We start from the raw sequence: 12,648 nt of genomic DNA, 5'->3' as shown, positions 1-12,648 counted from the left end.
AGCCCAGGCTTTCCTGCCATTCAAATGGTAACGAGAACTCGTTTTTTTCTTCTTCTGCAGGTCTGCCTCCAATGAGAGGCTGTGCCCGTGTTTCACAAGTTCCACAAAACCAGATGGATGTCCGACCTGAGATCTGTTCAGGACTACAGTATGACAGATAGCTGCTGGTAAAACTGCTCTTCAGTATCAAAAGCATGTATAGAATTGGCAATAGAAACCTACAGGGCCTCTGCTGTACCACCAGGTGGACACAATAACAGAACTATCAGAATATATAATGAAGTTCAATACAACACCACAAATGACAGCTTCTAAACACGCAGTCATAACATTTAAAGTGTCACAAAACAGCCCTGTGTCATTCTGTCCATCTGCTTTATATCCACCTACTTATACTCAGTGGTCACTTTAGAAGTTACACATGTACAATCTTTTGTAATTAAACTATAGTTTATAATGTTCCTTTTTTTAATATAATGAAATGCACTGCAGCACACAGCACCACTAACCAGTGCCGGAAGAAGTACTCAGATGAAGTATTAGCAGAAAAATGTACTTAAAGTATAAAAATGAAAAGTACTCGCTGATTATGCAGAATGGCTCCTGTCAAAGTATTCTAGAATATTACATAATTGTCTTTATCACTAATTAATACATGTACAAGTATTTTAGTGTTGTATTTCATCAATTTGGAGCCATTTGAAATGCTTTGTATACTAATGGGTAGATTAATTAGTATTATTAATTCATTCATTCATTAATTATTTAATTAATAATTCAGTATTGAATCATATCATATAAGCATACACAGTATATCTGCTCTATGGACAAAGTCACTTTAGGTGTCAGATAAATATAGTGGAGTAAAAGTTCAATATTTCCCTCTGAAATGTGGCAGAATCATTCTACTCAATTCCACCACTGTGACTGACCTCAATGCTAAAACATATTATATAATTAACACATTTTGCAGGTAATAAAATGACCCAGACTGAGTGTATACTATAATATTAATTATAGGCTTTTAGTACACACTTATATGTACAAAAATGTATATGTGGATTATTTGACTAATTCTATCGCTGCACTGTTCCCATGAGGATGTTTTGAATTATGAAATGCTGCATTGCATCATTTATCATTTAATACTAACAGACCACAACATCCCATTACTCAGTCATAATATATCGTTTCTGTATCTGCAGCCTCCCTTTTGGGTGCTTCTGTAGCTGTGAGTGTGTTTGTGTCTCCACCTGGTGTTCCAGTTATTCACCACATACAGTCACAGCCCTGTGTAAAAATCACACAAAACAGAAAGATGGTTTATTATCCTAAAAATCTGTTTATTGCAGTTAAAACGCAGAAATCACTGAAATACGTTCAGAGACAAAATGATAGAGATACTGTCAACAAAGAACGAGAAGAGCCTGTGTCATGGCAAACCATTTCCTGAAAAAAATCTGTTTCACAGGATGACAGCGCAAATAAATCCATTTGTGTATTGTTATTGTTATTATTGAATTATTATCACACACTCATACAAAGCAACCTGTTTTCTTTATGGCTTCTGTCCCATCTATTTATATTTTTCTGGTGATCAAACACCACTGATTCTAGTATAGCTCTATTATAAAAGGACTTATTGCAACTTTTTCTCCATACTATATTATTGAAATGCTATGAATATATTGTTCATCTATTGCATGACCACTGTACTGAAATGTGTGCGTTTTGCCTCAGCTTTTATTCAGCAGCAACGTGGCACCTACAGCAACAAAATGAATCATCATCTCAGAGAAAGCTGTCAGTAACGTATTTGCACATACTTCCCTTTAAATAAAAATTCTGAACTCTTTAAGATGCAAACATTTGTAATCACAAAACACCCAAAGAATAGTGGGGACACATATGAGATCAAAACTGACATCCCCCTCAGCACCACTGCATCAAACACTGTCAAAATGTAGCTTATATGGATGTAACACAACATCAACAACATCCTCTCTTGATTCGCCCACGCCTTCACTTACGTTTGGCTAGAAAACAACACAGAAAGAATACTGAGTTACCCAGCAAAGCTCACAGCGACACTACATCTAGCACTCTCAGCCACAGGACATGTTTTTTTGATACAAAGACACCACTTGACATATCACGTTGGCTACACAACACAAATCCACCAGCACAAAACGGCACCACCGAGATGCAGGGGGCAATGAGATGGAGGACAGGTCGAAGGTCAACACTACGAGACCCAGCGAGTTGATGAAAACAGGGCGAAGAACGACCCGCTGTTCACAGTATAGGCAAACAGCAGATACATTTACATCTTACACGACATAAATATTTCTATGTGGATTTATATTCAAACCACAGTTACACCGCGGGACACATTTGTGCCATTTCCTTTATGTTGGTCAAAGTGTTTTCAACAAAGGCTTTGGCATACTACTTCTAAAGCATTTACATTTCTCTCTCATGAGCAGCTTTTGTTTTGTAGGCCTTGTTCATACCTGGCATTAGAATGCATCTTGAGTGACCACTTAGGATCAGATCTCACTTCCCGGCTCTATAGGCTAATAAACGCGTACATCATTTCCCTGTGCAAAGATCGAATGTGTTGTCGTTTTATAATCGGTAGGAGGAAACGACACACTTTCTGACTCTACTAGAAGTTGAAAGAAGAAGAAATCTAGGTCCATTCCTTGGCTTGTTCCAGGCAAACAAAGTAGCCCAAGATGTTTGATGCACCTGTAATATTTCTATATGGGCTTTTGGCAAAGTGGGATTTTTTGAATGCTACTCTTTGCAGAGGACATCAGTTGAGTCCTTCAGCGTGGCCCAGGACACATTCCCTGATCGCGATCATATCACATTGTTTCCTTGGCTGCATTCCCACCTTTATTTAAAGCTGTCCACTTTTGAACAGACCACCCAAGATGCACATCAACGGCAGGTCTTAACAGGGCCTTAACCTCTGGATGCAGCACAAATACAGACTTGCTCCCTATGTAGTTGACAGTTATTGTGCACATACGAGACGCAGCAAATCTAAGACACGTTTTGCGTCTGTTTACAAATATTTTGTTGCTTTTAATAAAACTAAATGTAAGAAATCTCCTGCAGAAACAAACAAACAAGAAGGCCCATCTTCGTAAGAAGTAGCTTACAGATGTTGGAGCTTTAGAGAAGACAACCTTGTACGGACGTCCAAGGCACGCTGAAATACAAAAAAAGCTAAAAATAAATAAGTAAATAAAAATAAATAAAAAAACCTTTATAGTTATAATGATATGTCTAGGTAAAGATTAAGACTAAGATTAATGCAGCTCACTGGTAGCTTCAATCAGGGCACCAGGGGGCCAACATTAGTAAGCTACTTATGACAAAAACCTGCCTCATTGGTTGCTCTAAATGAATATTGCCCATTTCTAAGATGTTGTGCTTTTGTACATGGAATATAAACACCCCCACAAATGACGCCTTCATTTTTTGACAACATTTCCCAGATTCAACATAACACATACAGTATGCCTGTGAATATTCTCATTTGTCCTGGTCATTGTTATCCCCAAAGCAATTTCAGTCAAAGCAACTGGACTTGGTTATTTGTCTAGGAAGACGTTTCACCTCTCATCCAAGAGGCTTCATCAGCTCGTGTACGCAACTGACCAGGCTGGGACTGGTCCAACTAAGTGGTGTGGAGATCCAGTTAGTTGGAGCACAAAGGGTTCTGGTGACATCATCGGCCTTGTGTGAGGTTAAATACCTGGATCTCCACACCAGTTAGTTGGACCCGTACCAGCCTGGTCAGTTGCGTACACGAACTGATGAAGCCTCTTGGATGAGAGGTGAAACGTCTGTCCAGTTGCTTTTGACTGAAACTGCTTTGGGGACACATACAGTATATGGCCTCCTCACAAGAGCCAGTGTCAGTCTTGTGTATGTGTGTGTGCTTTCATTTCCACCAAGCAGCTCATCTCAGTGATCCTCTCTCCGTGTTTATCACTGAAATCATCTGCTGTGTGTATGGGAGCAATGACCCCCCCCCCCCACACACACACACGCACACTTGAAACCTGCTGCAAAATCATTTTGTGTTATCACTGCTCACGCGGGGTACAGAGTGAGGAAGGTAAGGGAATGAAGGGAGTAAAGGATTTAATAGATGGATATTTCTCAGAGAAGGAGTTGCTCTCAAGGCTAAAATAATCTCATTGGTTAAATCTCAATGAGCCAAATAAGTCTTTCAGCTTGCAAGTTAGCTAATTTCAAGAAAAATACAGCTGACATTTATGACTTTTAGGATGCATGAAGGTCAACAGGAAAGCTGACTAAACTAGCTCACCTCGATGACGCTATGTAGAGAATTGCAGAAAACTTTACACAGCTAGAAAACTGTTATTATGTGGCTCTGCCAACTGACATTCCACTAAAGCAATAAGAATATGTCTACCTCCAGAGCAGCTCTGCCTTTGAAAAATATTTGTACAAGTAAAACTCTAATCTTCTGGGGCTTAGAGTTGGCCAGATCACATGAGGCTGCAATTCTCCGTCTGCTTTTTGAGGTCTTCAAGTGTGGCCTGGGCTTTGTCTTTCAGCTGGTCCATGTCCACGTTCTGGATGTTGGACAGCTGGCCAAACACTGACTGTTTGCTAGCCTCCTCCTGGTTGTCCTCAGCGATCATCTTGGCCAGTTCTGTGGGCAACACCACATCGTCCCCCGCCTGCTGGATCTGAGTCTCATCCAACTCGTTCTGAGGAGGAAACACATTTAGAACAAAAGGTTTTACATCACTCTGTAGTGTATAGAAATAGAATCTGTGGCTGCAAAAATGTGTGGCGTGAGACATTTGCCCTTCAATTTGCCCTTCAATGTCTTCACAAAAGCAGAGCTGGATCAGTTTACCTTTGGTAGTCTGTACTTGTCCCGGAAGTGACTTCTAACTGTGGCTCTCTCGGCTTTCTTCTGGGCAAAATCGGCTTCTCGTTCTTGTCTGTAAGAAAGGACAAAATTCATAATTAGTTACTGAACATACAAATTTAATTCAACTCAGTTTCCAAAAAAAGTTGCTAGGAAATGTCCTTATTAATCAACTATCACCTGCAGGAAGCTGTAATGGCCACTAACTCCAAGCTTCATTTATTTCAGGGGGAATATTACCCACGTTATAAACAAACCATACATAGTATTGCCATGTAATACTGCTTTAAGAGAATCCTAAGGCTCATGCTGGATTTGGAGCTTGGATGCATTGGAGCCTTGGAGTTCAGCAGCTCTCCTCATTAAAGTTCCATATTGTGAAAAGTGAGATTTCCATGTCCTTTTTTTATTATAAAGCAGGTCAAGGTGCTATATAAATACCAATACCAGAAATTATCAAAACGCCCAATCCATAAAGAAACACACACAGCCCGTATTCAGAAACGAGCTGTCAGGACCTGTTGTGATGTATGACTAGAACTACAACTCTATTATACATAGTGCAGCTAAAGTGCTGTTACAGTCATTCCCCGGCTGTGATGACGGTACAGAAAAATCAGACTACACAGAGAGTTTCAGTCAGAGGGTGGATACAGATATTCATATTTTTTATACATTAAAGCATGTAAACATGTTCTAGCGGAAACAAAAAATAACAAATTTGAACCTGAAAATGAGAATATGTTCCCTTTAACTCTAAGTACCGAGCGTAGAGCCAGCAGAAGGTGGAGCAGCAGCAGTGATGCCGTGGGGGGGAAAGACGGGAGGAGATGTTCTGCTTATGATTAAAAGCCCCAGATGCAGCATCCTGTCGGTTCAGCGCTCCTCTGAGGGATTTAGTCCTTTTGGGATGTGGAGTACTAGAGGTAACCTACTAACCTCATACTCATAAACCAGTCCCCCACTTTCAACTGTCAACCTATTCTATACCCTTTACCTCACTTTAGCCGCGCGAAACTGCTCTGTAGCTTCCTACCTCCCTTGTGATTGGAAACCCTCAAAAAAGCTCCGTAGCTGTCTTTGCAATTTAAGGAAAACCATCTAAAGAAATGAACGATGACACCCCCAACCATTTTCATAACTGCCTTGAGTCTGACTCTGCATGCATACAAGGGAGGCATTTATAAAATTCTGCACATCTGTCTCCGAGAAACCATGTGTTGAAAGATGTGTGATATTTGTCTGTTAGCCTGTCGTCAGTTGACTTTGAAAACTCACTCTTGTAAACAATCCAGCCGACAGTATGTGATGCCTCCAGCAGAGGGCGGACAATAGGCCTCTGGCGATGCTCCCCCCATTTAATGCCACTGGAATATTTATGGCTTCAGTTTGGTTCAGAATTGTTCCTCGTAAAAAGCAAAATCTGCTGAAGTGCCTCTAACATCATGATTTAACAACATGACATAATGCTTAACAAACTTGCTTTTATGGCCTGAGGCCAAACATAGCATGAATGCAGTGACAAAAGACCACATTAGGGGAATAGAAGTAGGTGCTTATAATACAATAAACACCACTGAGGATATTCTTCCATGCTGCAGTGGCAGAGGTTGCACTGTACGCCTTGAAGAATCAAATCAGATAATCTAAAGGCGTTGGGACACTGGAGGAGCATGCTTTGCAAAGTGTTTGTACCCAATGTGTCAGGAGAAGGTCGTTTTATCTGGAGATGCAGCATTCATGGTGCTGTCCGTGTGAGTCTGAGTTCACTTTGTATTAACATGAGAGGGCCAAACGCCGAATGGCACAGGGGCCCAAGGAGCGCTCACTTGCAGCCAATGAGCAGAGCTCTGTTTCGTCCCCTCTCAAGGGCATCAGATGACCAGGGTTGTCACTGTGGCTGGGGTGCTGAGGGTGATAAAATGTCTACATGTGACATGCCAGTGTGAGCAACACCGAACCCACCCCCCACCCTAACCTTATTCTGCTTTAATCTGAGCACTATGGGCTTCTCGGTGAGCTATGCTCATGTTTAGCACCTCTGACTTATAACTCACATCGACCGAAGGTCACATTATGACGGCAGAACGTTAAGCATCTCGCCGTGCTTCCTGTAGAGCTGAGCAGTGTTAATACAGCTAGAGGTACAGGACTTCCCTTCCCACTCATGCATTAAATGTCTGCACATGTCACTGCGAAGCACTTTGGATAAGAGTGTTTATCAAATGTGTTAATGGGAATGAGCCAGGGATGGGAAACAATTGGATACATTGTGTTTTATAATATATGCTCCTCCCAGCATAGAGAATCCAGTGCTGCTTTAGATGCCTACAATTGGTGTAACAGCTGAAATATATAACGATACCACCATTTTTTGTGTAAAACTCATGTCTGAATTCTTTAATCCACATTATTAATCTGTGGATTTATTCTATGACCAGGTCAGTGAACATCTGATCTGTGATCTGGAGTCCTGCTCTAAGGGAGACATCACACTAATCAAAAGGGAGTTGCTGTCTTGTGGCTGAATTCTGTTTGCCAAATGACCTTGTTGTTACCTTAAATTGTCCCCCAGTGCGCTCAAGAGATAAAACGCCATAACTAATATGTGAATTAGGAACCATTAACATGTAAATAGTTCACTTTTGCAGGGGAGATACAGAGCAAAGAGGAAATGCATGCATTGAGAATTGAAAGGTGCACAGCTGGAATCACAGCTGTGGATATAATATAAAGAAAAAAATGTAAAAGTAATCCAATTGAAATTAGAGATATAATAGAGGCCATATCATTCTAAATGGTTCAGCTTTATATGTATTTCTTAGGCTGCAGTACATAATGTAAATGAATCTCCACAATTTTAGTAACTTACAATTAATGGTGAAAGTCGGCTGATAAATACAGAAAAAAAATAATAATATCAGTTTATAGCCTACTGTTGGTTGTGTGCTCTCTGATAATATCAAAATAGAGCTTTTACTTTACTCACTTTATCTACCACATAGTCTAATTACTCAGCCGCAAGCGCTCACAGTAATAAGAACATGTTTCGCCTAGGGCACCGATCCCTATAGACATTTCCGTGGAACAATGATCCCAGGAATCCCAAATTAAAAAAAACGGCGCTACACAATTTGCCAACGCTTAGAGACGGAGAGCTCCCTGGGCGAGAGGAGCAGCTGTGTGTGGAGCGCTCAAATTATTGCATTGATGCGTAAAAAAGCGCGCGGCGCACTGGGAGCGCTCTGGGATTTACACACAAATACGCACTGATTAAACATGCCACGCTTTCCCCGACACATACTATAGCTTTTCATCGCAACTTCACAGCCACAAGCTTCAATCATTGCCTTACTTTTCCTCCTCTAACTGTTGCTGGTATTGTTCAAATTCCTCTTGAGTCATCCCCTGCGCGGCGGCATCTGATTTCTCTGCTTCGGGTTTCTCCTCCGTCAGTCCGCCTGTCAGGTTCTTCAGCTGTCCTCCCACCACGTGTTTTACCATGAAAGCCATGGCTGCGCCTCGAAGAGTCCCTCTATTTGATCGGCTAAGAAGTTGAATGATTCGATACGCTCTTGGATAGAGCGGCGACTTTGGATAGATAGCCGTCAAGTGACGCTGAAATTAAAACGCATGTGACTTTCAAAGGCTCGGTGGGAGCGAACAAAACCGCTAAACAAATTACTCCAAACGGAAGCTGACAGTTTCAGCACCACTGGCCCCTGGACAGCTCCGCGCCGTGAAGGATGGAGAGGAGCTGCACAGTTATGAGTCAACAAGTTTGGCGGTGAACTCTACCAATCCTGTGACTCCGACCGCAGCCACCACTCCCTCCACCCAATCCCAGACACCGCCGGACTGAGTGTGCGCTTGCATGGCGCGCATCGTGGGCTGCTCCCGTGATTCGCCGTCTGATTATAACTCGCGATGGAGTCAGGCAGCAGGACTCCTGGGGGACAAACAACACGTGACGAGCCTCAGTGTCTCCTGGCTGTTTTGGTGCCTATGTCTCTCTCAGGGTCATCTGCGCGCTGGAGCCCAACGCACAGTCTGTCAACACACAAAGAGCTTCCTAATTGCAAATTAGTCAAATGGATGTCTATTAACCCACGGCATGAGTTCGGTTTATTGGCCTAATCACTTAGAAATGATGAGTCGCTGTCTTCCCTGGTAGGGTTTGCTTGGTGTTATACAGACGAGCTCAATTCCACTGAAATACAAGTGAACACATCTTTAAATGTGAGCATCCTCCACGTGCATTTAATGCCCTTGTAAATAACCCTTGCCTTTAATATTCAGAAACTGGAGCTAAAATTAGACATTTCTGTCTGCAGCTTCATCACCATTATCCTGTAGTGACTCATGTTTCTGTAGTACCAACAAGTGAGTTTATATTAGTGTCTTATACTTATATGGTCTCCTGTAGGATTTTATGTGCTACTTCCTCTCATGTTTATATGTTTGTGTGCTGTTTGGTGGGCGGGTGAGTAGTTCAACTTCCAACACCACCAAAAAAAGATGATTTAATAAAAAGGCCGGGTGGCTCTGGATGACAGTGTGACGCAGTGTTCATCTGGAAAGCCTCACTTCTAAAAATATGACCTACGTGTGTGTCAGAGGGGAGTATTTTAAACCTCTCTCTCTTTCTGTGGGATTCTTGACTTCCAAAGTGAGAAAAGGGAACTTTGATTACAAGTCAACAACTTCAGCGTCCTGATCCGCACAGCAGTCTGACACAGAGCCTGGCCTACTTTCCCCAGTCCCTGTGGATCAGAAGAGACATAGAGCGTCTCAGTGTCTCTTTGTCACAGGCTTAGAGAAGGCCCTGTTAGCCTATACCTGCCTCGCTTTTAAATCTCTCTCCAACTTCAAAGCTGCCACTGCGGTGAATGGATTGAAACGTAACGCGGTGAATAAGATCAAAACTGTAATCTCTGTGAAATTTAATAATAAGAAAGAATTTGCCTAACCAGCATGTTTCAACATCAAATTATATCTTTTGGTTTTTGATTTTCGGTTCTGTTCCCAGCAGGTCTCACTCACTTTCATTTATGGATTATCACTGAGCTATGACTACAGGTGCTCCAGCAGGTACACAGCAGGGGTTTTTAATCCAACATGATGTAAATTATACACACACATACACACACACACACATACAGGCTCAATTTTGAAATTCTCACATTTCAGTAAAGATGACTATACAGTCTTCACATGATGACATGTTCTGGCAGCCACGCCTAACGGATCAAAAGTGTCGGTCTTGTGAGAGTCCATTTTCTGTAAGAGATTCTAACAGAGGTTTGTGATATACCATCATCTCCGTTAACAGCCATCACAAGACCTGTGCACACTCAGATCTCTCCCTTATTGAAGTTCTTTGTTTCATTCATTTGGTCTCTTTGGGTAAGGGATCCTTTCACTGCAGTCTGTATGTTTTGTTGCTTGTGATGGCGAGCCTTGTTTGGTGTGTGATAGCAACATGCTGTTTAGTCGCACGTGGCTCACAGACTGATGTTGAACAGCTGTAGCTTTCTTCACAGTTTTGTTTTGAGTGTTTGGCTTTGGTGAGGCAGGTCCAGGGACATTACTCATGTGTGAAGAAAGTGTCTGATACCAGGGCAGTTGCTCATTAGTGGCTACTTGTGAGACTATTGGAACAAGGTAATCATTGATGTTGGCTTGACAACTGAGCATTCAGAGGAAACTGCCTATCAAGAATATGGGCAGCAATACAGATAGAAAATTGAGTTAACTTTCTTATGGTCATTCACTCATGTTATAGTAAATATTTGATTTACATTCAATCGTCATCATCATTGACATTTGAGGAGCTCTTTTCCAAAACGAGATAAAAGCCAAATTTAAAACAAATGAGTTTGTCATGCCACTTTGCTGTATACAGAACCTATTCACTGCTTCATCAGTGTTTCATGCCAAATCTCTATATTTCCTTGTTTAAAATGGTCCTCAAGATGCAGTTCCTTTCCAAACCGCGACAAGCGCCAAACCTATTTTTAGCCTAAATGCGATACGTCCTCTCGACCAATCAGAATTCAGTGAGCGTTCTGTGCGATCCAACATGGCGGCGCTCTGAAGCGGGAGAGTTTTTTGTTTTGTCCGTCCGTTCAACATGTTCCGACTGAGCCATAAACCATTTTGACAAGATAAATTGAATATTAACCAAATGTGTGGGTCTAGGTAAAAAACTTAATTTTCCTGAAAACTATCAAAATTGATTTATAGCGTTTTGGAAAAGAGCTCCTCATTTGTTCAATGGTTCTCCATAATCTCTGTAATAAAACGAATATGTTTTTTTAAATAGGATTTGTGTTTCTTTTTTCATGGCAGTATTTGATCACTTTATTGTGATTGCGCTACAACGCTAGAGATGCATTTGTCAGCTGTGTATTTGGTTGTCTGATGGCCTTCTTTGGAGTCACCTTTTTATCTAACATTTTATCTATGTTTATTTGATGTGAGTTATAAATGGACTGGAACTACATGCACTACTACATTACATGCACTGCAAAACTAAATTTATACACATTACATGGAAGAGCTGTTTATAAGAACACAATCTGTAAAGAATAAGTCACGGTCTGTAAAGTAGTTCCATTTTTAAGGATCCTTCATTTGCAATGGAGCACACAATCATCTGTTGATTAAATATACACAGCCAAATACGAAAACTGGCATTACTCACAGTACCTGATTTAAAAAATAGGCTCATGTCAAGGCTGCCTGGCTCCTGCCTGCCTGTGCTCAGTTAATTTCACCGCCTACTGTAATGTGATAATTAACCGTTAAGGTCAGCATATATGAAGCATGAGTGCATGCAAAGCCTTCACACAGATGTTTACTGTAAAAGCCATGCATGGTTGCGCACAAACCTGACATGTTACTTTCCCTTACTGCATAAACATCTGTTTAGTTTTTTTTCCACTGCTAACAGTCATAATCTCATCGGTGGAAAATATGTCATGAAAACAATGCAGAACGTTGATAAAACAAACAAAAAAACATACAGATTGTGCATGAAAGATAGAGAACATTTGGCCTTTGAACAAAAATAAGAAGAACGTTTGAATCAATGCCAACAAAAGGTTACAGAAGCATGACATACTGTGGTTGTTGTGAGCCAGGAGGGTTCACAGTATGAGTCAACATAACTGAAAGCATCATGCTGGCCCCCGCCCAGTCACACTTCCAACCTGGTTACACTTGATCTTCTAGGATTAGGAGTGTGTGTGGGATTGGGAGAGATGGGCTTATGTACACCATCACACACACACACACACACACACACACACACACACACACACACACACACACACACACACACACACACACACACACACACACACACACACACACACACACACACACACACACTCGCTGATCCTCAGCAGCAGAATGTTACACCTTTGTTTCTTTAGTCAAGGGATTATACTCATCAAACAAATGTGCCCTGCAGCAAACAATATGCGTATTCAGGGAGTTTTTTTCAATTCACACAGGCGGAGATGACGGCATTAAAAAGTCACTGGGATGCCTGTCTTAAGGAAAGCAGTGTGTGTGGCGCCCCCCTCATGAGATGACAAAATATCATGCTGATCCCATTACAAGTGAAAATTGCTCTGTGTACATGATGACAAAACCAGTTTTGTATAAATAAAGCATCTGAGCCCATTTGGATGGAAGACTGTCTCAGATTTATTTCT

At 41.4% G+C, this 12,648-nt stretch overlaps 1 protein-coding gene across 1 annotated transcript; it reads right to left on the bottom strand.

Moving 5' to 3' along the window:
• Positions 1 to 4,532: 4,532 nt before the first annotated feature.
• On the bottom strand, positions 4,533 to 8,437 carry cplx3b (complexin 3b; the record flags this gene model as incomplete). Its single annotated transcript, XM_083915912.1, has 3 exons — positions 4,533 to 4,757; positions 4,910 to 4,997; positions 8,280 to 8,437. The coding sequence occupies 3 exons, from the start codon at positions 8,435 to 8,437 to the stop codon at positions 4,533 to 4,535; spliced, it is 471 nt and encodes a 156-aa protein (XP_083772038.1).
• Between the last annotated feature and the right edge of the window lie 4,211 nt (positions 8,438 to 12,648).

Source organism: Echiichthys vipera, assembly GCF_963691815.1.
Source record: "Echiichthys vipera genome assembly, chromosome: 1".
Taxonomy (NCBI): domain Eukaryota; kingdom Metazoa; phylum Chordata; class Actinopteri; order Perciformes; family Trachinidae; genus Echiichthys; species Echiichthys vipera.
This window is presented reverse-complemented; position numbering and strand designations above follow the sequence as displayed.